The sequence below is a fragment of the Passer montanus genome, unplaced genomic scaffold (genome assembly GCF_014805655.1).
Source record: "Passer montanus isolate IOZ18808 unplaced genomic scaffold, ASM1480565v1 scaffold19, whole genome shotgun sequence".
NCBI classification, from domain to species: Eukaryota; Metazoa; Chordata; class Aves; order Passeriformes; family Passeridae; genus Passer; species Passer montanus.
Genome location: NW_024366480.1, coordinates 6,975,865 through 7,002,782, shown reverse-complemented (window position 1 = coordinate 7,002,782; position 26,918 = coordinate 6,975,865). Strand labels below are relative to the sequence as shown.

General features: G+C 36.0%; 1 protein-coding gene across 2 annotated transcripts in view; it reads left to right on the top strand.

Annotated features, from left to right (window-relative positions):
• Nucleotides 1-26,918, top strand: part of ANGPT1 (angiopoietin 1) — a 155,117-nt gene that overhangs the window by 48,599 nt on the left and 79,600 nt on the right. For both annotated transcript variants that reach the window (XM_039706182.1, XM_039706183.1), the window contains exons 2-3: nucleotides 21,735-21,890; nucleotides 22,777-22,898. In XM_039706182.1, coding sequence (XP_039562116.1) covers nucleotides 21,735-21,890; nucleotides 22,777-22,898 — 278 coding nt within the window. The remainder of the gene's footprint in view (nucleotides 1-21,734; nucleotides 21,891-22,776; nucleotides 22,899-26,918) is intronic.

Here is a 26,918-nt window from a genome sequence, read left to right as displayed (position 1 = left end):
CCATAAACCTGTAAACTTTCATCATCACTTGTTAAGAAAATGTCTTGGCAGCCAGCAGCAGAGGAGAAATTACTTCCATCTTACCAATGCCTACCACCTCTTTCAGATAAATAGTTGTTGAAGATATCTTGAATGTCTTGAGTTGAACCACACTACCTCAAGCCAAAGTCTGCCAGTGTTGCATTCATTAAAGTGTTTGTGCTCTCTAAATCCTCCTGCAGGTAAAACCAGGAAGTTATATTTACAGTCACAGCCTGAGGGGCAGGGTTGTAAATGCTCCTAAATATCCTAAGAAGATAACTACCAGCTAAGTACCACCTAAAAGGCTAAATACCATCACTGTACAGCATTCCATATTCTTTAAACTTCTGGAAAACCCAAAATTTTGGTAAGTGATGTCAGAAATTTAGTGTATTTGGGATCATATCTTCATAAAAGACAGAAAATGAACGAATAAGCTCATAAAATGAATACAATAAATTCCACAATAAAAACCCAGATAATTAAACCAGTAGATAAAACTTTCCTGTTAAATATGAAGACAGTAATCACACTGGGAATGACACATTTCAGTTTCTGAGTTATTCTTGCAACAATTTGGTTGTTGTCAGTTTGAGGGATCTGATATGATTGTGCCAGCCCTGAATTATCAATTTTTTTTTTCTGTAGCCTAATAAATATTTTGCCAGTGCCTTTTGATTTTTCCAGTTGTGCTTGCACTAAAGAAAGAGACCAATTAATATGTTTACATACTGCTCTGATAGCTGGAAGAAGATGATAGTCCTGAGAGTTCCTTTTCACCTGGCATGAAAGAGAGAAGAAATGTCTAGCCCTATCATGAAGGGAAGGAGAAAGCCAGAAAAGAGTAAGAGGAGGAGAAGGGGAAAGGAGAAAATTAAAGGAAGTGGATAGGGGAATTAAAATTTCTTAAGTTGCTTTAATGCCAGGTGATTACTGACATTTATAAATTACCTCATCTATGAATGCTGTGTTTGTTTTAGAAGAAGGTGATTATATATTTATGGGTTCTTTTGAAACCTGCAGATCCCCAACTTAATAATTCCCCTGATCCTTGACAGCAGATTCGCAGAGCTTTGTGGTGCTGTATAACACTTGAGGATGTGGTCCTCTATCACCAAATCCTAACAGCCATGTATTAAAACCTAGATGAGCATATTCAGTGGTAATCGAGCTGAAGGTGAGGTCCTTAATTGCATTCTTGAAATGCAATAGTTTGATATTCCTATATGCCTTGTTCCTTATCTGAATCACAGGAAACAAAAATCCTGTTACACAATGAACAGGAACCATTAGAAAGAACTAAATGGATTCTCTGGAAAAAAAATGTTTTGCATGTGAAATGCAGACTTTCATCAGTTTTGTTTCCACAGTCATAACCCATGTAGGTAGTCACAAGCTGATAATAGTACTTTCAAGTGGACATAATATCAGAGACCACATTATTTGGGAAAAAAGAAAGCCAGAAGCTCTATTTCATTTAAGTGATGACTGATAAAAAGCAGTTCATTTGAAACCTGTTTTTATTGGCTGTGTCATACTATTTCTTTCAGTGCCACTTTTGTCTGAAAAAATATTTTCTCAAACATAGCTGCTGGCTGTCTTGTAAGTATTAAACATGGCCACAGCACAAAACTGAATGGTTTTGATGAGCATTTTAGGGTTGTTGTGTGTAGACATCCACATAATAGGTAAAGTGCTTCAAAGAAATCTTATGGGGTCCAAGTCCTATAAATCCTTAATTTTTGTAAAGATAACTAGTTCTGCCTCTAAAAGACATCATGGGCTGGATGTCCAGTGTTTGTGTACAGCTTTCTATTCTGATTTCTTTAGAAGAGTCCTGTCAGAGTGGAATGCAGTGCAACTGTTGTGCATGTGGGGTGTGACAACTCCTGGAAACAAAACATTTCAAGGCAAAGGTTTGTTTATGCACAAAATTTGTAGAGCAATTGTCTGACTATTTTTCTACTTTTCAAATAAGAAATCAGTGGGACTTAAGTACAGAAATACAGTATGGGCCTAAGCCAAAGATTAAAAATATCTGATGCTTACAGAGAAATTTTAATATGGAGGCACATAAATTTAAGCATTTTACTAATTTACAATGGATTTGGCTGTGATCACCCAAGGCGAGAACCCTCAGGCCAGTATGTTTTCACAAGTGTGTTCAAACAATGTCTTCAGAAACTGTGCATAACTGAAATCTTAAGCTCACCACGAAGTACAATACCATCCCTTCTATACTTTAACAACTTAATTATTAAGAAAAGTTAAATTGTATATTTATTTAATAATCCCTACAAAATTAATAAACAATATTCAGAAAAGAGACAAGTTCTTAGACCTGACACATGTATTGATGATCAGAGCATAGTTACACTTGAGCACTTCCTCTTTAGCATTATGAATCTTGTGCTTTTCATGGCATAATGGTCCTGCTTTAGCCATTATGGAGAATTGAGGAATAAAAAACACACTTGACCCATCCTAGCCAATATTTCTGTGAACTAAAGTCTTACTTTGAAGAGGATTTGTAGGCCTGTAATCTCACAGACTGAAGAGTGAATAGAAGCCCTGTTTTCCAGTCTCTCATGTGATGGCGTTCCAAAGAAAATTAAACCCAGGTAAATCAGTTTAATGTAATTGAGTAAGTGTCAGCTAATTCATGAGGAAATGTCTAACAGAGTGAGACACACCTGAACTGCTTACTGTGTTTGTGCCCATGAATCATGTTCCTTAGAGTTTAATCTGTTTTTGTTTGAGAAATTCGGGTATTTATCTTAGTTCCAAACTTCTCTTTATAGATATAAACTTGACATCTTTGATATTCTTGTCCTAAAAGACTATTCTTAAAATTGTTTCTATACTTCTTCATTTATATAAGAGATACAATCTTGAGACATAATTAATAGCTTTTATACTGTAGAGGAGTATCTTGTAAGAATAAGACAGTGAACCTTTTGTAGCTTGACACATACAATCTATAGGAAGGCAAGGTGAATGTTCTGTAGTCAATGTTATGTATACAGTTTAGTTTGGCACTGTTCTCTGTGCAATTGGCAACGTTTGGCTGAAAAGTACTTTTTTTTTTTTGGTTTTAGGTTGGCTACTTTAACAGTAGTTACGATTTCAACAATCATCTCTAAAATCATTAATCATATAACAGGTCCTGCCATGGCCTATTGGGAAGTATTAGTGAAATGACAGTATTAATGTCATTAATGCAGATTTGTTCTAGTGCCCAGGGTAAAGGAAATAATAAACCACAGTAGTAAAGCTGTACCCTCAACTTGTAAACCTAAAGGAATATTCTTGTAAAAGAAGTGAACTGACAGGGCGAATTCTGGCAAATTTATTTGAGTGATTCACACTGTTTCTTTGTTAAGAAAAGCAAAGAGAAAAAAAAAATTCTACCTTTTATAAATACAGTAAAACAGAGTTAAGAGCTGCTCCTCCATATCTCCCATGGCACTAAGGTATACAATGAACCATCTATGAGATATCTTAAAATCAGACATTCCTTCAAGTTAGCAATATTTTTCTGTTTTCCCAGAGCATAAAAGTAAAGAGCTGAATTATGCCAAATCACACAGAATGTCATTATTTTTAGCTCTGATTCAACAGAAGATTTACAGAGAGATTAGTGGTCACCAAAGAAGTATTTGCATCTGTTGTTTATGTTATGACATCTGAGATCAAAGTTAGGGTTTAAACTTTAATTTTCTGTTTTGCAAGTGGATAATGAAACTGGAAATAAAGCTGAAAATGTGAGGAAGGAAAAGCAATGGAGTATTAAAAACACTGCAAAGAGTTTTGAAATGAAGGGCATGTGTGGGGTGAAGCCCAGAGGCTGGATCCACCAGCCTTCTGAACACTCTGCTCCTCATTCCCCAGATGAAGTACACATCGTGTGTGTGCCTGTGAATCACCCCAGAGATTGTGGAAACACTCCATGTTTAAATTGAGGCTGGATTGACCTCAGACTTTGCTGAAAGTCCAGCCTTTGCAGCACTGTGTCCGGCGTGCTTAATTCTGTGTAGCCATGGTGATAAAAGATTTCTGTGGCTGAACCTAACAAAGTTAGTACTGAGTTGCAGTGGCAGAAACAAGTCCAGTGAAAACCAACAGTGGAAACTAAGCTGCAACAGGGATTCTTTCCAAGGAAGTGCTAAGATTTTTTAAGTACATATAAACCTTTGAGTAGCTGATTTTAAGTAAATTGAGGGTCTCTGAAGAGATTATTGGTGTGCATTCCTAAGGTAAAAGAAAGGACTACTAACAACCTTGTAAAAGATTAGATTACCAACAGGCAGAAAACCAGGACAAAACCCCTACTTGAGCCACTGTCATTAATGAGATCATGATTAGGTCTTTTATGGAGATAGCTAAGAACGACAAAGAAGAAAGACTCCTATGGTTTAAATGCAGAACTCAGAAAATTATTATTGGTCAGGACATCCCGTCATAATTGGCTGACTTGTAAAACATCAAACAGATCAGTGCAGTCAAAGGCATTTCCGTTTATCAGTTTTTGGAGAGTTTGATGAAATAATTTACTGGCTTCGTTTCAGTTCATATAGCCTGATCCTGTACTGATTTCTCTGTGAGAGCAGACCATGTGATAACAAATGCTCACAATTTCAACCGTTATACAAATGTACCAGTACAGTCATACACACTTGATAATATTGGTCCATACATGTTTGCAAAGGCTGGAACTGAGAAGTCCTTCCTCTTCTTCAAAGAACAGAAGTCATAAATTATATTAATTTGTCTCTGTCTGAAGTTGCCTGGCTATGGTCTAAGTGTTGGGTTTATGTGTAGACTGACATTGTCATCTTGACATTATTTATAGCCCTTCTTGGGTACAGTTAAGTGAGTAGAAATTGAAAAGAGACAAAATGTCATCAACTGTGAAAATCAAACAAACTTACCAGAAATATTTTCTTTCTCTCAGCACTCATTTACATATTACTGTTGGTATTACTTGGAAAGAGTGTAAATAAGGTAAAAAAAGTCTAAATAGAATGTTGACTTTAAGCTGGCATTGTCTTATAAAAATATTTCTAGTCACTGTGTAGATTTAGATTATTACGGAATGTTCTGTTCTCTTAACTGAACATCACATTAGATTTGTCTGCATAAAAATATTTGGATTATTTATTTATGTTGGAAAAACTGTATGAATTTAAATTTAATTTAATGAGCTAACTAACTTGAACTTTAATGATACTGAAGTTTCATTAAATCGGAGAAGCAAATGCAGTTTTAAATAAAATTAGGAGGACAGTTGAAATACTTAATTTAATCTGATTTTGGAAGTTAGCATAAAAAAGTATAGCTGTCATGTTTTATCATCAGTTCTGAGGTTCTGTTACAAGTCTTTCCTTTTTAAGCGAAATGACATATTTCTAGCAGAAAGGCTGGCCTGCAGTTTGAAATTCAATGTATTTATCTCACACAACTTTCTGAGTAGAAATTATATTGTTTTATTTTTAAATAAGGCATGACTTCAAAATAATTTAAAATCATTCGAGACAATAAAACATATTTTTATGTTTATATCTTATTTTGCATAAAACTATTCTGGAAATATATTTATAGCAATCAATTTTTTATTAAATTATCATAATTAAATAATAAATCCTTCCAGTACCTGAAGGTGGTCTACAAGGGAGCTGGAGAGGGGCTCTTCATCAGGAACTGTAGTGATGGGATGAGGATTGGCTTTAAATTGGAGAAGAGGATGTATTAGATTGGATATTAGGAAGAAATTCTTTATTGTGAGGGTGATGAAGCACTGGGACAGGTTGTCCAGAGAAGCTGTGGATGCCTCATCTGATCTGTCTAAGTGTTCAAGGCCAAGGATGGATGGAGCTCTGAGGAACCTGGCCTATTGGGAGGTGTCCCTGCCCATGGCAGCGGGAGTGGAACAATATGGTCTTTAAGGCCTCTTCAAACCCAAAACATTCTATGTTTCTATGATTTGTTATTAAGCAATCCTTTTGCTGAGTTACCAAAGGACAACTCTTCACAGCATCCCAGGAATTATAAATTGAATAAAACTATTTGGTCATCTATTTCCTTCTTTGAAAGCTCAGGATTATTTCCTAAAGTATATCCCTCCAACTACTAAGTCTACCATAGCTAATTATATACTGTATGTTCAATTTTTAGTATTCAGCTCACTCTTTTCAATAAAAGCTTTACAGTTCATGCACAAGTAGAATAGGCTTTAAGTATAAAAGAAATAAAATTAAATACCAATCTGATTAACTTTTCAGGTCTCAGAAAGCCAGTTTATATTAAAAATCCTTCTTAGCACACGGCTTGTGAACCATGTGCTAAAAAATGGGGATTATGAAGATCCATTGCAGCAAAGCATTCAAACATTCTTCAGCTGGTTTGGCTGATGTGCAGGGCAGTCTGTGCCAAGACTCTCTGCCGTTCTTAAACATGTCAATGAAACACATCCACCACTAGAGCTGTTCTTCATATTTGTGACTGGTCATTTCACTCTTTTACATGTCATTAGTAATTTGTCTGAAACGTCTTGACAATGAAAGGGCAAATGAGGCTGGCATCATATTTTAATCAGGCATGGAAGAGTTCCATTCACATTTATGACAATATTTGTTTATTAACCAATACAAAACAGCACTGAAGTAAAAAACAACTGGTAGAAAACTATTTTTTCAATCAGCAATTATGTGACGTATAACCACAGCTTTCTGATTTTGATAGTTCACACAGTGCTACCTCCAGAAATGTGATGTTAATACGTTATTTTAAAAAAAGAAATTAGCGCTGCCTTATCAAGGAAAACTACTGGGACAGCCCATGTTTTAGGTTATTATTTCACAGGTGTATCAGAGACTTCTTGTCAGACAAGTCAGCAGCCTTGTGGAAAGCTTACAGAAGCCAGGAAGCTGTAAGTTCAAATATCACTTGTTTTTCAGCCACTCCTTTTATTTCAACATGCTTTATAGTTAGTTGCTAAACAGGGACTCAGGCTCTTAATTTTAGCAGTGACTGAGTTATCAGTGTAAGCCTCTTTTTACCTGATAAATTAATGGACCAATCTGTTGAACACAATCTTTTCTGGCAGGATGAAAAAAAAGCTACTTCTTAGATATTGCAGAGTTAACTGCCACATACGTGAGTATACTGTCACCACCAGGAAAGTGGGGAACGGATTAAACCCTTGTTTTGAGCTGCCTCAGGAATAATCAGCTCCAACCAACAATAATCCTGAGTCTATATCCCTTCTGCATAACATAAATAGAAGCAGGATTATGAATGCATCATATTCACATATAACTAAGTCAGTCCCTGATCTACACTAAGTGTCTGAGAGGTCCTATGAGATTAAAACGTTAGTCTACTTTTCTCTTACACTTTTTTAATATTGAAAAATATATATTTTGAGAATTTTAGTAGTCCAATTAGAGAAATTTCTTTATACTTTCTGCAAAAATCTGCTTTCACTCACAAAGGCAGGTTGTTCACCAGTGAAAAGCTGTGCAACCATCTTGAGTAAAGGGGGACCTTGCAGTAACAAAGCCTAACATAGATGTTAGTAAGAGTGTGAAGGTAAGGAAATAGAATCACATATTTTAAACACTCAGCTGCATGTTTGGATAAGGGATTTTCATTTAGAGCAGAGATCTGTAGTACATTTGAGATTTTTGTTCTATTTCTTTTTTGGCAATTAGAAGAAGTCCTACCTGGAAAAGTAATTCATATCAGTCAAACTGTTGCAGTGTTCCAGCTGAGTCTCTACTCACAATTGCCACAGATTTGAGGATGACAATGAGGAAGATGCTTTTATGCCATGATCTTCTCTCATGTGCAAGTGGACTGCAGGTCTGCTTGTAATATCCCCTTTTTTGGGATGCCATGAAAGCAGAGCTCTTGCTTCTGCCTAGCTGTGAAAGATCTGCTCTTGAATGGCAAAGAGTCAAAAAGATAAGCTTCAAACAAATCCCCAACACCTGACCTTTTAGGAAGTTCAGTTCTCAACTGGAACTCTGGAGATCATTTTACATAACCCTTTCTGTATTCTTCCTTTTAAGGGAAACATCTTTGTGGCCTTGCTGTCCACTTGCAAAGAAAGAATGAAGTCCTGTTTTCCTACTATTTGTCTTTACATTGACAAAAAGAACAGTGACACACAGAACAGTGTTATCACCCAGAAATCCATTAAACATTCTACATATTGTGAAGAAATTTACACCTCCCCTTCCCTTTTCCTGCTGGGAATTTGTGGCAGCATGGTAATTTATTTCAAGTGGAACAGAAGCATTTCTGTTTTAGTTTTCTTTTCATGTCTAGAAGTTAGAAGTTTAGTCCAAATGCAATAATGGTTAAATAATCCCTATGTCCACACTTGCATTAATGTCAGCAGTATACTTTTCACAGGAAAATAATCTTGATTAGCATGTTAATAGGTTTACAATAAGGAAAAGCCCAAATGTTTGGTTTTAGAGCAGATTAGAACTGTAGGCAGAAAAAAAAAATAAAATAAAAGCATTCCTGTGGCTTTGAGAAGACACTTTTACCTGTTCTGGAACTGAAAGTCAAAAAGGAAAGCCTTAGTAATTAAACCCTGGTCAGAGTGTGGGTACCTCCCACAAAACCTCCTTGACTTTAACAATAAGGAAAAGCCCAAATGTTTGGTTTTAGAGCAGATTAGAACTGTAGGCAGAAAAATAAAAAATAAAATAAAAGTATTCCTGTGGCTTTGGAAAGACATTTTTACCTGTTCCGAAACTGAAAGTCAAAAAGGAAAGCCTTAGGAATGAAACCCTGGTCAGAGTGTGGGTACCTGCCACAAAACCTCCTTGACTTTATTATGTCAGAATTCCAGACTTCTGATGCCATCCCCTCCCCCTCAAAAAACTTACTGTGCCATCCCAAAAAATCTGTGTCCTAAACCCATATTATTTGACCTAATGGAAATTGAAAACATGAAATTACCTGAATGCAATTAATTTGATGCAGATGAGACAGGGATGCATTGGGCAATCAGGAGTTTTCTGACCTGTTGCCCCCAGTTCTCTTGTATGGTTCAGTTGGCTTTGGCACTCTTGCCAACCCCTTCATCAGATCAAACCTTCAGACATGGCACAGAGCTGACCTGTTTCCATCAGCATCAATACCAGACGCCAGTTCTCTTGTATGGTTCAGTTGGCTTTGGCACTCTTGCCAACTCTCAGATCAAACCTTCAGGCATGGCACAGAGCTGACCTGTTTTCATCAGCATCAATACCAGGCACGGAAAATGTTATCCTTAAAAGGAGAATACCTGTTTCTGAACATTTATTTTTCAATGTATTTATGGCTTATATTTAGATTTTCTATGCTCTGGGCACAGGAGTTTGCAGGTGACATTGGGGTTCAGTAACCAATACAGTTTCCTTGGGTCCTCCAGGAGCAACAGATATGACTTTGCCAGAGTCATTGTTACAGCATTTCTTTAGTACCTGGCAGGATTTTTTCTCTCTTTCCAGTACTGAAGAATTCACTGTGCTGTAAAGTTTTGACTACAGGGCACAAACATTATTGCCAGGTCTTGGGCAGAATGTATAACTGTTAACATTATTGCAACTTACAGCTCACTGAAACAGCTGCCAAACTTTCTTTGGGATTCATAAACACTTTGTTCTCTACTATTATACTACAAAGTGTGATAGATATGAGCATTATTGATGTCAATTCTTCTTTAGATCAAATAGCTGTAGTCATGGGAAATGTTATCCTAATTCCTATATGTTCTGCACATGTGGTTAAACTAATTACTTGAAAGTCTGCATTTATATACAGAAAGTACAAAGTCAGTAGAACAGATATTTTTCCTTACCCATGAGGGAGAAGAACACTACCACATGGCTATCATTATGAAAATGAGATTGAAGTAAAATCCTGACTTGGAATACTTGAAAGTTTAAGAAGATCTATATTTGATTTTGAGCCCTGGTCATCTCTGAAGAGTTACAGCATGTTTGAAAGGCCTAGGATATTTTCCTTTTATTTAATAGTCCTGTTATTCTGATATGTTGGTTTATTCAATGTATTTTTTATTACATTGTAAATGCTTCTGAGTTATTACTAAACCACCCTTCTGACTGTGGTTTTACTTGGCAAGAAAGCGTCAGTCTTATTGTTATGCATGACCTACTTGGGATTTATTGTAAAATTAAAAGTATTGTAGAATGAAGAACAAGAGAACTGAACCAGTGATAAATGCTAAGGATTCATGTAAGATCTGAATGAAGTTCAGACTTATAATAACTGGTGTGTCTCATCTTTGACTCATGGCTCTGTGTTTTCACTACATTAATCATGCCAAAAGGGTCGTCACTTCATATTTGTGAGCTGTGAAGGTCTGTCAGGGCAAGGTCCTGTATGTGTTCCTGGATTACAAATCGGAAATGACTGTGATCGTTATCACTTTGGGCACAGGGACACTGTGTAGAAATTTGCAAACAAAAGTAGCAACTTAATCAGTGACAGAGTGAGCCTGACAGCTATGCTGCCACTTTGCTGAGAATGCGGGAGCAGCACGGGTGCCAGGACTCCTGGATCACCAGAAATATATTCATATTTAGATTATCCGAAGGACACATCAAAGACATGTGAACAGTTTCTTGGTACTAAAAATAATTAAAACCATTCCTCTTCATTATTAGTATAATGATTTGAGTTTGTATTGAACTAGAATGAGTCTTAAACAATCATCATCTAATTGTGGCCATTAAGTATAACATTTGAAAATGTATGCTTGGTGGCTTCTGTTTTCCCTTGCAAAACCAGATGTATTTTCAAATTTCTGCATCCAAACTGCCCATGTCTTTGTCAGCGAATCCATTTCTAATATATGTCACTGTTCCTCTATCACTTGTTATGTCTGTACTGCACGAGTGCTTGTGGACAGAATTAGTAGTTCATCTATGAACACATTTGTACTATCTTTGTTAAGAACAATAATAGAAACTCTACATCAGCCATAAAAAGAGAATGACAATGAGTTAGGAGACACGTATTTGAAGGTTGAGAGCTTCCCCACTTCAGCTCATGATTTCATGACTTACAAAAGAATGCATCACAAAAACATCGTCTTCCAGGAAGAGCTGTGATTATGATAAACCAAAGTAGGAGAGAATATTCTTGCCAGGTCCCAGAAAAAAAAAAAAAAAAAGGCAAAAATGCTTCTCCTAAAGTAAGGCTTTAGTTCAGAGACTCTTCCATCATTCCTTTTCATTTGTCTACTCTTTACAGCAACTTAAGAGCAGGAATATCTCCAAAAGAGTTTTATTTTCAGATTTTCCCTAAATTTAAATATTTGAAATGGCTTTCGTTCTTCAGAGCTACATTAAAATAGATATTTTCCAATCCAGTTATCTTCTTATTACTGCTGAGCTTGTGCTCAATGCTGAGCACAGAACAGCCCAGTTCTGCTCCTCATTATTGCAATTCCAGTATGGTTATTCCTTTGGCAGTTAATGGAAATAAAAATGTTTATTTGTACTATATGAGCTCTCTAGAGAAACCCAAAGTTCTACATTCTTCATTTAGAGATTGTGACATTCAAAAAGGGCAAAGATTTGATCCCTGTAATCATACCCTGAATCTCACTCCAGAAACAGGGGATGAAGGAGATTGTATTAGCACATGTTTACTATAAGGAAATGTGATTTCTCTCTTTCAAAATCTCAAGAGGAATATAATGAAAAGAGGGACCAGAGTTGTCTTCATATGCTTTGGCTGCTCTCATATTTCCTATAACAAAAAAGGTCTTATCTTTGAATACAATTATTAAAGCCGTAAATGGATATATCTCGAACTATATAATTTCAGATAAACCAAGGCACTTTTATCTTATTAAGTTTCTTAGTCTTTTCTACAGGCTAATTCAAATACATGATATTTCATAATATTGTTTAGTGACTTAAAGTTATTTCCAATGCTAGTTGTAGAACAGTTTTTATAATCTATTTGGTGGAATTAACTCATCCTTATTTTATGTATGTACACCTGTATGTGCGTATGTAAATATATACACGTGTACTGAATATGTGACAGTTTTACTCTGAGATTTTTAGGCATTTTCTGATTTTAATAATCATTTGAAGGAAATATTTGGCGAGACTTTAATTTATGGATTTTAATACACTGTTTGACATGTATAAAGGCAATCAGATCCATCAGCATGGAAAGAAACCAAATTTTTGTGGGCTGCATATATTTTGGCCAGACCATCTCCCTGGTATGCAGTTACACAGTCATTATAATGCTGAGAATTATAGGTATGTCTGGAGGCACTTAGAGGTTGGTGGGTATATATATAATTTCAAGAATGAGAAGAAAAGGTGTTGGAGTGTGTACTAGCAGTTAATATTTTTATAGTGCTGTGGGAAATTGAAGCTCTTAGTTTACTACTCCAGATATTTCTAGAAAAGTCATTTATTTATATTACTTATAAGTATTTTTTTAAATTATGAAGTGATTCCAGTGAAGATGTATCAATTTTTTTAATGTCTGTATTAAAACTAATGTAAACATTGCCACTTATCCAGAGCACCTCTCGTTAAAGTGCTTGTGCCCAGATTATTGTAATTAAAGTTGAGAACCATAAATATAGGCAAAATTTAAAGGACACAAATTAAAATTGCTGCCTACAGAGATTAAACCCCACAATTATGTAAACTGTTGTGTAGATATTAATTCCTTATTGACTGAAGAAGTTTAGCAGCTTTCACATTTCAGCCTCCCTGGGTTCTCCAGGGGAATGGATTTTACGACACATAAAGGATTTGCTCTTTGCTATCTTAGGTACCAATGGACAAGAACATTTTTCTTCATTATTAACTAGAATCATATTGTTGGAGCCAAATGCTGAATGCAAGATAAAAAGCATAACAAAATAAGACTTGTCGTTATTAGGCAAGGGAAAGGAGAAGAAAAGGACAGGGTTTGTGACTAAAATGTTATTATTCTTTGTAGTCTAGATAGAATTTTTATAAACATTTTTTGCTAAATAAGATATGTTGAGCTGAGGACTCTCATTTGCTTACAAATACCTTGTCCACTCAGCTGCTGTACCTTGTCAGAGGTTTGATCGAGTCAGAAATTGGTAGCAGGATTCTCTGCTTGAGAGCAGACCATTAACCATTTTGTCCATGCAGATTTGTTATGTTTCTATTTTTCCATGTGTTTTGAAGTAAAGTTAGCTGCATAAACACTAAGTGTGGACACACAATGTTCCTGCACTTTATCAGTTTTTTTGAACAAAGCAAAACCCTACCATGATTCAGTCCCTACCAGGTGCCAATGAGACATTATAGGACAGGGAGTGCACAGTAAGATTTACATTTCCTGTCACAATCTAACTTGAGGAAGTTTTCATTACTCCCTATCACCTAGGAAAATATCTGAGATAGGTTTCAGTTCTCCTCACCAGTAGGTGATTTATGATAGAAGCACACACACACAGAGGATGTGAACATGTAGTGTGCAGATCACGAGTTCTGGTTCATGTTATAAGATTGATGGGATGCCTAGAGTGGATGTTTTGTCGATCTCTCTGGGATGAAGATAAAAATAAGTATTTACCTGGAAGAGTGAGGAAGTTGTTTTATGGACCAGGGGATGCCTTTGAACTCCTGTAGGCCCAAATGTACTGAAATTGCAGTATTTTCAGTGGTTTCAGTACATCTAAACTTATGATTTATGCCATCCAAACTTCCAATTTAAGCTTTCAAATAGGATTAAAAACTGAGACTTTGTTGGCAGTTGATAAAATGTACTGCATCTTTAGTTGACTTTGAGACTTCATATCAGGATAATGAAAGGCAGAATGGTAATCTGCTACCTGGAAAGAGAGAAAAATGGTAATAACAAAGAATTTGTGATCTTTTCATCAGGAACATCCTAAGACAGAACTGAAGAGCTGAAGGCAGAGCACATGGCAATGAATAAAGAGCTTCAGCTTCTGTGAGATATTATCTCTATATATAAATATATATAACATACAAAAAAAACCCAACTTGTTGAAAGACTAGAGCATAAAACCATTGAGTCTTAATTTCATAACCTTTCTGGGAAAAGTGTGCCCATATGTCATAGTGGTGAGTGTCAGAAACTAAGCAGAATTAAAAATAGATTAAGTAGTACAATGTTAAATCATTATACTATCTCCTGTAACACGTATAGATTCCAAACTATATTCCAGCTTCCCAGGTTCATTGAAAGTTTAGCTATAAGCTGGCAGAGAATATAGCAACCAGAACTATTTATGCAGTTTAAGATTACATTTTTCAAGAACCATATTCAATGCAGTAAGGAGATATTTCAGTGGAACTAATTTTGATTATGTCATATGCACACAAGCTAGGAATGAGCCAAAAAGTGTTTAAATATTCTGCAGAAAAGTTGTTCCAAAATTAGTGTTTCAGAAAATTAGGCCTCACCAAAAGTATATTTTCTAAATAAAATTAATTAGTTCCATATTTTAATAGAAAACATTTTTTTTTAAATCCCCATAGATGTTAATGTGCTTAGGGGGATATGACAGATGTTGTATTTTTCACAACTATATCTTCCCTTTCCCTGTGTATGTTGAGGATGGTTCAGATTTTCAGTCAACTGTAAAACCAAATGAATTTAGTTTATAAAATTAAGTGGCTTAGAAAATGATCAAGAAAAATATCATCCATACAGTAACAAAACTTATAAATTGTAACATTCAACAAGATAATTCTTTGAACCAGAAATATTACTAATCAGTAGACAATGAAAACATATATTGTTATGATTAAATGTTATCAGAAGCTTCCTTGTGGGACCCATTTAATCATGTTTGATGAGATTCTCAGTTATGCTGCTTCTTGACTTTATTAAGCCTTAAGGCCAAAAAATTAGTTGTATTAACTAATATTCATACAAAATTAATTGAAATTTATTTCTAAATGCTTTGTATTCTTCTGTAGAAGAGGTAATTAATTGCATTTCAAGTGACAAATTTCATTCATAATGATTTTTGGGTTTTAGGTCTAGAAATGGCTTAGCCTTTAGGATGACATAAAACTTCAAAAACAAATTGGAAATATTTCTTGCCACATAATAAGGAACTGAAATTCATATTTCAATATTACACTATTGGGTAAACCTATCTGGGGATGTCTTTAAATATCTTGAAACAAAGAACTATGTGTTGCGCATATCTTGTATTTCTATTCATAATAAAGTACAGTAATTAATAAAAAAAATACTTGCCTTTCCAGTTTCCTAAGATTTTAGTGGCATGCTACACTGCATATTCTTCCACCATCATTATCTGTTTCTACCTGTTACATTTTATGTACTTTACTGAATACACAAAATGGTACAAAGGTGCCAAGACACCACTGACATAAGCTTGGATATCTGGAAATTGACGGACTTTTTAGAGATTGCAGTTTTGAAAGCAGCCTCATAAAAGTAACTTGAGTTTAAGAAATTTCTGCCAGTTTATAATTGCAGAGGTAGTTCATGAAATAATTTCTCCGATCATTCTCATGCAGAGTGCAATTCCTATGGAGGAATATTCATACATTCAGAAACTTCCTCAATGAATATCCTAATTTGGTTGATTTGGTCTATCCAGAACAGTTCCTTTTATTTATATCATTATGCGTGGCTTGCTTTTCTTGGTTTGGCTTTTCCTTTGTTTGTTTGTTGGTTTTATTTTTTTTTTAATTTATTTTTTGTCATTTAAATTCATGACACTCCTCTGTTTTATTGACTTCCTTCAAAAAGTCTCACTGGGAGATGGGTCTTCCAAACCTCGTCTCAGTTCAATGGATATTTTACTATAGAGTTTTATTCCAAATATTGAGCCTGCAAGATTAGGTCTGAAGCATAGTAATAGAAAAACCTATGATTAATGAAATCAAGATAACTAGAAAGAACTATACAATGAAATAATTTGTCTGATCTTTACCTGAAATATTGTCCACAGCAATGGAATTTTCACAGTTTGCTCACAGAAGAATCCCTACCAATATTTTGGAACCTGTACTGTTAGAAAACTTTTCACTGAATGTGTAAAAATTAAACTTCCAATACTGAAGCTTCATAGATGTGGGAAACAGGTCATTCACTTTCCCTTTACATTTTTTGTGTCCAGAAAATTTTTTTTGTTAGCCTTCCTATCAAGCTAAGCAATTCTAAGTCTTTCATTTTTTTAAATTTATGACAATTCTTGGTCTTCTGTACACTTTTCCAAATGTTGTGCACCTTTCTTGAACTGCAACACACAGAACTGAAAACAAAACCGCTGCAGACACTACACTGATGCTGAATGCAGCAGAAAGATTACTTTGCCTGTTTTGGAAAAATCTCTTGCATATGTTATCCCTGATTTCTTCTGACAAAAAGATGTCTGGTCTTTATCTGAAGAGGAAAACCTGGTTGATTTGGGGTTTTATTTTGTTTGTTTTGCAGCTTGCAGAAAGATTCTTCTACATTTATAGCACATTTTTATTTTACTGAAGGATATAAACCCTAGCTCAACTTCCATGAGGACAAGTGTCATTAGTGTATTGGAAATCAACTAGACAAGAAATCTCAGTATCACTCAGCTGGGGCTGAATCAAACAGTATTTAGTCATTCTGTGAGGGGAATGCAGCTGTGGTTTCACTGGTCACAGTGGAATTGCATCTATTGAATTATGCCTTATAGCCAGACAGTAAACATATGATATGCCAAAGACTCAGACATACAAGGAATCAAGGATTTGAGGAAAAGTATCATTTATGTGTTTGGAACATTTGGTTTGGAAATAACCAGTCCAGTGTTTCAGTCAGAAACGAATATACATTCCCTGCAAGTCACTGTTTGTCTGTCAGGAACAGAATTTGGGAAACCACACTATTGTGATTGAGGATTGAGATGCAAAAAATATCTGAACAAGAAGTCAAAATGATGAATTGCAATATTACAGAAACTTATGAAAATGCAAAAACAAGTACAGAATAATTGGACAAGTATCATGCTAATATTTACTTTTATTAACGTGCAACTGGAAAACTAACAGGCTTATTTTCTTGTTGCTTTAAGGCTAGAAATCTGGGTACATTGAACTAAAAAAAAAAAAGGAAATACTGTTTCTGCAGACAGATTTTCTTACAAGTGTTTGTTTGACTACATATGGATTTGGTGGATTAGTTTTCTGGTTCCTGTTAGAATTGTAACCCACAAATATATTTCATAACCAATGTATTTCATAACCAGTATATTTCATAACCAATGATTTTGTGAAAGCCCCATATACCACATATCCCAATGTGCCTTTGTATGAGTCCAATTTTTGTAGCAGTCACTTAAAGATTTCACGTCAGCTTGCAAGGTTTTTTTTATAATTTTACTGAAGTTATACATATGATCCTCTATTATGTTAATGTAGGTAATCAGGTAAGGTTGTTTCAAAAGTGGCACAGATAAGAGTTTTAGCATTTGTGCATTTTTCATTGCCTTTATGTGCCATCCATTGTTCTTGGTTCCCAGTAATAATATACCAACAGAAACTGTGCAAGGATTGTTGTTCTCTACTCATTAGATTTGTAATACACGATGGTTGAATCATTGTAAATTAACCATTTTATCAATTTTCCCTTATTGACAAATAGCCTATAGAATATATTTTTTAATAAATGCAATATTGGCTTTTTCAATACATAAATAATTTTTCTCAGTGATAGTCTTTTCTAACCCCTTTCTACTTCTCCAAATCAAAAAGACATTCAAAGGTACTCTATATATATTTCTACTTCTTCCAGCTTATTCCCACTAAGGCTGTTTGTGTATTTATGAAACACAATTCACATCAAATGTCATTTTCCTACCTCACTCCCTGAGGCAGTTTGTCACTGTGGGGAGGTATGACCTTCCCTCAAACAGAAAAATAAAGAAAGAAGAATTGAACTTTCATTGGTTGTGTTGTGGTGTAGCATTGCTAGTACTTATTCATGTTTGCAAAGCAAAAAAACCACAAAACCACTCTTACAAAATAACACTGGTCATTGCGTCTCTGTATTTCCAAATGGTGTGCAGTCTGTGGTAGGAGGAGAACAGTCTATGGTTACTTTAACTTGTAGTCTTGTTGTAAGGCAGTGTATGAAAAATGTCTTCTGGGAATCATACCATATAGCTCTTACCTGGGACCAGCATTATTTGATCAAAGTAAAAGAAAAAGCTCTTATTTTATTTATAAGCCATCTGCCACAAACACTTATCATTACATAGACCCTAAGTTACAGTTTCCTTTTTAATAATTCTATTAGTGTTTTGTTGATTTCTTTGAAGGTTATTCAATAGACATTGTCCAGAAAAGGCTAGATGCTTTCAATATATAATCCTCTGGAATGCTTATTAACCAATAACACTGAATCTTCTGACAGTTTTATTTCTGAGAATGTTACAATGTTCTTATGCATCCCACTGGTAATTCAGCACTACCCATACCTCCTCTGCAATGTAATGAGACTCACTGAAAGCAGACGCAGCCAAATTAATATCAAGGACATCAATTTACTGTGGAAACCCATATAGTTGAGGGGTGGGATGAGGGGAAAAGAATGCAGAATATAATTCTGTTTCACTTTTGGAAGAAAAAGTAGCTGAAATAACTAGATACAGTAATTTAAGGACTTGTTTAATTCAGAGGGTCTGGAGGAATTGAATTTAACTTAATTATAGGATGAAGGAGTTCTAGAAAATTACTTAAACCCCTAAATGTTCTTTAATTTTCTTCTGTGAATAGGTTTCCATGTGTCAAGTCTTTGGTGAGGCCACCCTGCAAGGATCCTTTTATCACCTAGTAAATAGATGCTATTGCTCTTAACTAACCACAAAGAAAGCTCAGTTCATGTGCTTAGTGTAAGGCCTCCAGAGAAGGCAAGGCTTCAGATGAAATTCCATGCTTGGTCATAATGAACCTGGTAAATTGTTGGCTTCCTGCAATAAAAATAATAGGTGAAATCTTGGCCTATTGAAGCCAATGGGAATTTTGGCATTGATTTTAGCAGGGCCAATATTGCAACCAATAAATCCACAGAGCAAACTAAAAGAAGTAGACAAAGAGGAAGGAAGGGGAATTAATGTAACAAAACCCCTATATTATTTCAATTTTTGTTCAACCCCCTTTGCCTGAGTGAATGGCTCTTGATACTCCAGAGATGTGCTCACAGAAAGTATTGTGGTGGTATTCTGAATAACAAATATTTACAAAAGCATTTAATGAGTAATTCTGAAACAGGAAAGTCAGCTTTGTTGTTATAAGGAGTCAGTCTCAGATTCAATTTGAGGCTGTTTTAGGGGTGAGTAACAGAGGGCAATTGCCAAAGACTGGATACCATGGGGACAGTGTTAGACTGGAATAATTAAAATTGGGAGTTATACAATATGCCTCAATCTGTGGTTGTGTTTTTACTAGTCAAAGCTGCTGTAGTTCCACACAGATGCAATCACAATCACAATCCTCTCTGTAATGTGACTAAAGAAATAGGCAAAGAAATTTACTTAAAACATAAATTTCTTTTTTATATTTATTTCCCTATCTCTGGGCATTTTTTTTATATGTGAAAACATTTAATTTCTGACTTCTGATGTGTAATAAATGCTGTTACCATTTCAGAGGCATTCATTGCACATAAGCACCACATTCCTCATGTACAACAGGGCAGTTTCAAAAAGCAAATCAAGCACTGTACAGCTACAGCACAGACATGCTATGTTCCTATCTGCAAACAAAAGACATGGGATGTGAGGAAATGGGTGTGTTGGCAACCTGTCATGAGCAGTACCCCTTGTTTCATTAAGAAGCAAAATTCGTCAGAGAAATGGAACTTGTTCAGATGCCCCAGAATCAGTCTCCATATTCTGGACCTCAGTATGGAAAAGGACAATCACCCAGTTTATGGGGTTCATTCACAAGGACTATTTGCAATCAAGAGATAGTTTCAGGAAAAAAAACCCAAAAGTGTTTAGAAGAATGAGAAGCAAAGGGCGACTAAAAATAAATTCTCTTATGAGAAAATGTTATAGAGGCAAAATACTCCTGAAAAAAAAATGCTGTAGAAATGCAATGGATCAATGAATTCTTCCTTGAACCAGTTTAATATCTGTAAAATGTCTCACAGTATAAACTAAATCAAAGCATTAAACTTACACTGGGAGGTGAAAATGGTGACATCCATTGAAGACATTGCTTTGCAATACACAGTTTTCTTTGGCTGTTAAATCTCATTTAAATACTTATCAAACTATTCAAAAATAAATGTTACCAACACCTTAAAACAGTTGCCAGGTTTTCAGCCCAGAGTGGTTACTTGGCAATTCAAGCAAACTTGTTTGTTTTCTGAAACTTTAGGACATCCACTTTAGTTTTGACCATGATGGTTACTGTTTCTTCAGATTGGGATAAACAAACAAACAAATAAAACATCAACAACTGTCTTATGCAGAAAATATTTTACATTGTGTCCTATTTCTTTAATAATGTTCATAAAACTAGTAGGTACACATAAATGATCAAACTTGTAATAAATATTTTGTGAGCTCAACAGAAGTGACTCATTAGAATATCTAACAGTCATGGCCCCTAGGGACTACAGGTATACCTATAGAAAAAATGAAAGCAGCCATTCTTACTAATCACACTCTGTATCTGACTACCACTCCTTTTTGCAGTATTCAAATCAACTCTGTCTGGTTCTTACTATTTAGTTGTGCAATTTACCTGTCAGTGACTTACTACTAATTAAGGACTAAATCTTCACTGGGTTTAAACCAGCTGGACTCCACCTGGTCACTTCAGTGGAAGGTACTGAAAACTATGTTCTGGGCTACCTATCTTTATGTTAAAGCTCTGTAGAGGACATCAAGACAGAACAATGTTTATATAAGTAAGAAACAATCTCATCATACCATAGACTAATCCTGGGTTTATTGCCTGATTTGGCAGGACAAGGACACTGTTTGATAAAAGGGTATGATTATGCTAACACAGACTAAAACAAACTGCAACAAAAAGCACCCCTCTCTGGGGTACTTAATTTATTTAGAGGGTTCTAGTTCAGATTTTGTTCAATAATTTGCCAAGTAAAACCAAATATGAAGAACAAAAAAGCAAAGGAGCAAACCAGCTTTCTATGCTTTTTGGCCAACAACTTCCTTCTTTTATTGGCAAGACAATGTCACCATTCCTTTACAAATTTTTGATCTCAATTAAACTAAGCTGTGTTTATTGCTGAGTTTGTGAAAAATCTTTTGGAGGATTCAAATCAATAAAAAAATCATATTTCTGAATGCCAGACATAAACCAGGGGATATAGGATATGGTAGGATCCTGTCCATGGAAGTTTGAGTTTTATGTTTTCCTTTGGTGTGCTTTGCTCTTTTAAGGTTTCATTTTGAAGCTGCTATCTCCATTACAAATGTTCACTGCAACCTCGACACAGAGCATAATACTTGGAAAAATATTGGGACTCTAGCTGAAAGGGGAAGATAATCAGATCCATACCCCAGCAGTCATATGGTCAACTGAGACTTGAGACCCCCCCTGAAAATATTAAAATTTCTGCTTTTGACAAGAATGCCAGCTATTCACCCTTTATGACACCAGAATGCCTAAACAGGTAAAAACACTGCAGCTACAACCTTTTCTCTTTTACAGCTTGAGAACTACATTGTGGAAAACATGAAATCGGAGATGGTGCAGCTGCAGCAGAATGCTGTGCAGAACCACACTGCTACCATGCTCGAGATAGGGACCAGCCTCCTCAGCCAGACAGCAGAGCAGACAAGAAAACTCACGGATGTTGAAACCCAGGTATGTTCCCAGTGTGTTTTTCAAAAAACTGTTAATTGCAGAGAACATTTCCCAAACTCTTTCCTTTCTAATGCATTACCACACAAAACATTTCAACACAGGGGTCCAGGAAACACACTTTGTTTCTTGGTAATAACAGCATTGATGATTGACCCTTGTTATGTGTCTTTCTTTTGATTTCATTTGGTTAGTATATTTAGCTCTGTATGTGCAAAAAAGGTAGGACTGCCCAGGAAACTAGAGCAGCATTTGACTTTCAGTAAATAGCCACCTATTGTCAAGGATACAAATGTCAGGCTAAATAATGAGTAACAGGATAAATCACAGCTTTTGATCTTCATTGTTGTTGTATATCAATCATTTCCCAATTTTTCAAGCTCTGTAGGACAACAAAAATGGACAATTCTGATTGCTCCATGAATGTCAACGATTTCAAACAAAAATAAGGCACTGAACTGCCAACACCACAAAAGAGAGAATGCAGGGGAAAGCTAAAGTAGGAGCTCTATTTACAAAATAGCAGATGCAACCCTTTGACTTCATTCCAAGTACTCTTGCACTTTTCTGGTTTAAGCATGCTTTGTAGGAATGCATGCCTGAGGCACAGCTCTTGTTTTTTCTACAGAAATGAAGCTTGTTTGGCAGTCACCTTGCCTCTTTCTGCTGATGCACTACTATCCTACAGTTTTAGTGACAGAATATCAGCTGGTACATATCAGTGTAGTTTGATTGAGTTCATCTGCACCAGCTGAGCAGCCGAGGTTAAAAAAGGATTTAGAAACAATTTTTTACAAACCATCAAATCAGAATTAAATTATTATGTTATGCTGCTAAAACAAAAAATCCAGGACAATATAAACATTAATGTTTTTAATTTATCTTTAAGGTGCTAAATCAAACATCCAGACTTGAAATTCAGCTACTGGAAAATTCCCTGTCAACATACAAGCTAGAAAAACAGCTGCTACAGCAGACACATGAAATCCTAAAAATTCATGAGAAAAATAGGTAAGCATGAGTAATTTGTCTCTTTCTCTGTTCATTACAAAGTGGTCTGTGTATACTTTGTTTTAAGCAACTGATGAAAGGAGCAATATGTTAAGTAAACAGCATAGGTAATATTTATGAACTCACTGAAACACCTGGGGTGTGAACTTACACTGTATTATATCCTGTATGACAAATATAAACTGATTTTTACCACTTTTCATATTAACATCTTACTCTGTTTCATGACAACTTAGTCATATGACCACAGTTCCTACAACCTAAAAGTACAGGGATAACGTTTAAGACCATTTTTAAGTAGAAAAATATTAAATTATGAGATTTTCAACTACCTTAAAGTGCTTCTGAAACAGAAAATCTTCATTCATTCATCTTTCTAATTTTAAAGGATTCAAAGATAAGGCATGTAGAAGGATCTCTCTCCTTATGTACTCCATAGCATACTTGTAGTCATGCTCCATTTTAAGAAGTCAATGGTAAACATTTGGGGTTTATGTTTAAGCTGATGAAAAAACTATTTACTAACACAACTTTCTAGGCAGTAAATTGAGAGCTGGGAAGTAGTGCCAGTGTTCCCTTTCTGTGACACAGGGACTCAGCACCTGAAGCCACTGGGCTTAGCAGCTCAGTGTGTCAGAGAGCGTGTGTGGTGAGCTGGCCTTGTCTGGGATGCCAGACGCCCACCCAGACACTCTCTCACTCCCCCTCATCATCAGAACAGGGAGAAAATATGATGAAAAATTCATGGTTGAGATAAAGACAGGGAGATCACTCATCAGTTACTGTCATGGGCAATACAGCCTTATTTACTACCAATTAATAACAGTGTAGGATGGTGAGAAACAGAAACAAACCCAAAAAGACCCTTCACCTCTACCTCCCCTTCTTCCCAGGGTCAGTTTCAGTCCTGATTCTTCTAGATGCCCTCTGAGCAGTACAAGGGGATGAGGAATTTGGGTTGTAGACAGCAGACAAAGCACAACACATTGCCTTGCCTTCTTCCTCAAGTTTTTTCCTTCCTCCAGCATGGCTCTTTCCCACAGGCTCCTGTACTTCAGGGTAGAAATGCTCCATATGGGCTCTGCACAGGTGTCAGCTTCTTTCTGGACATATCTGCTCCACTATAGGATCCTCATGGGAAATATCTGCTCCCCCATGGCCTCTCCCACAGGCTGCAGGGCTGTGTCTGCTCCAGTGCCTCCTTCCTTCCCCTTCCCTGACCTTGGTGTCTGCAGCATTGTTTCTCTCCCTTTTCCCCTCTCTCCTCACACTGTACAGCTGACTGGAGCCAGCTGTGCCCAGCACGGGGCAGCTCTGGCCTTTCCTCACAGCAGCTGCGCCTGGGCGCTGGCACCCAGGGCAGTGGGGAAAGCTGCTCCTCTTCCTCACTGCTCTTTGGAACTCCCAATAAACCCACTGCTGCCTCTGGGCAGGTGTGAACAGGGAGGACAGGGAGAGCTCTGACTCCTCAGCCTCACTCAGCTCCCTTCTAGAAAGAACAGCTGTGAGGTCTGTCTGACTAGGACTGAGGTTTCTATTTCCTCTCTCTACATTTGATATTGAAATGAGGCAAACAGTTTTTTGATGAGGCAGACACTGAAGCATGTAATACAAGCAGTAGAGGACTTTTTAAATTGAGATCAGTCAGTCATCCAAAGAGAGCGGTGTAACCCCATGCTGTTGGACAGGAACTGGCAGCTGAGGCAGAAAATCCTTCTCCAGGGTTATGCATAAGGCAGACTAGCACCATAGTGGGCAAGAGGCTACAGGGTAAAGAAGGCAAAATACAGGTGATGATGAAAAATAGAAAATACTGATATGAGGAAATGTGCTTGTAAAATGTGTCTAGTTGCAAAGCTGTTTGAATAATATATCATTTTTGGTACTGATTATGAAAACCAATTTAATGTGTTTAATCTAAAAACTGTTTGCAACCTGTAATTCCAGCAAATGCTATTCTGAAGAAATTTAACTACACTGAAAACTCTTGAACTCTAGAGATGTCCCTTAACCAAATAGTAAAAAAGTGAAGAAATTAGTGTGGGATTAACTTTGCCTTCAGCAATCTGAAAAATAGGTAATTCACCTTAACTGCTTGTATGTTCTCTCCTTGTAATCCACAGACAGATTGGCAGGGTTCATTCTACATATTTTACAAATTTATTTCAAAATGGACTTAATTCAAGCATTGGTTAAGTATATAAGTACTCATACTTTTATCTGCTGCAATATGGTTAGCAACAAAATTTTATTGGCCGCTTAAGAGCCTGTGTCTTGTATACTTAGGATTTATTTATTTACCTTAGGAATGAATCAGAGTAAAAAGCCTTCATGTCAGTAAACAAATTAGCCTTACTTGAATTGACCTTTGACTTGGCTGACATTATGATAAAATGGGTTTTGAAAAGTCAGATGAAAAGGAGGGCTATTTTTGAAAGCACATTTTTTGTTGTTTGTCTCAGAGGTATAGATATCTGTGGATAGATGGAAAAGCACACAGAATTTTATCTTGTAGCAAAGCAAGGACCTGGTGTGCATTGTGTGGGTCCTTTTCAAGTCTCCTCGGGACTGCTAAAATTAGGGAGAAGGCAGTGATATAATTACACTAAAATATGGATCATCCACTCTTGTATCATCATCTTCTCTTCACAGAGAACTGTGCAGTCTTGGCCTTGCAGGTTCTAAATTTGAAATCAATTATGTGTGTGCCAGGTTGACTGTGATACAAATCCTGGTGACCTCAGCAGACACTAGACTTCTGGACATGCCAACGATTTTAGCTTGCTTAAATTTAAACAATATTTGCAGATTACTCATGAGGCTGTGTTTAGTAGCTATTTGCAGTTAGGTACTCATAATCCCTCTCCATATCACTTACACACCAATAAATAGGGAAAATTCCTTTTGTCCACATGTAGGTGGACTGTAAGCTATTTTGTAAAGGATCTTTCTTTTCAGTAGATTTACAGCACAGTGGGAACTAGTGTAGGAACTATTGTCTTTGCAAAAACAATCAAAAGAGATAGTACTGTGAGCTAATAAATTCTCTCCCTGGGCTTAAATTTCCTCTATATAAAATAAAAATTAAGATATTAATCACATTCATAGAACTGAATTTTGGATGAAATCAATGCAGAATCTTGTAATAACAATAAATGACCATTGATATACTACAGTAACTGGCATATTAACCTTAAATAAAATTAACACTGTGTATCAACAAGGGAGCAGTGCATGTTCTTTGGACTGGAAATATGTCTATTCTTGGCCTTTCTCTTTACTCCCTGTCTCTGCTCAGAAGAGGGGCCAATTTTTTTTTATTCCACTGAAATGGAAGATATTCTGTGGCACAAGTAGAGTCACATTTGCCTTAGAATCATGTGTCTATTGAGTGTTCTCATGCCATAAATAATTTGGTTTTGTGGGTTCCCACCCACTATAATGTAAACGGTGGTTTCTTCCATTGCCATTTTTTTCCCACAAGAGCTTTCTAAATGCTGTTTTGATTTATTCTTGAAAAAATTTCTTTCTTAAGTGCCTTATGAACTCCCTTTTTTTCCCCCAGAGTGTACCAGCTGCATTTAATTTGTAATGTGCCATCTGTTTCTATATGCAAGTGTAAAAAACCTTTCTATTTGCTAAAATGAAACAAATGAGAAAAAATATAATGAAATTCTGGATCTTCCATCAACAAATTGTGGAAGTGAAATTTAAACATAAAATCTTGCTTGAATTTGCAGAAAATAATACTGGATTAACAAGTTCAGTGCAAGAATTTTTGCATGCTATAAAAAGAAAGGACTCAAGAATGGTTCTTGAATGTGTCTGACTGTGTGGAAGATGAGGAATCACAATATGTCTGTCAAGTTTTATTTGAAGGTTGTGCATATACTAAAAAGATAAATCCCAATTTTACACTTCAGTTATGTGAATTATCTTGTCATTGATATAAAAAGTGGGCTTGCTGGTGCTAAGTGACTTGTCACTTTACTGGCCCTGAGAAATAGGGGGACACACATT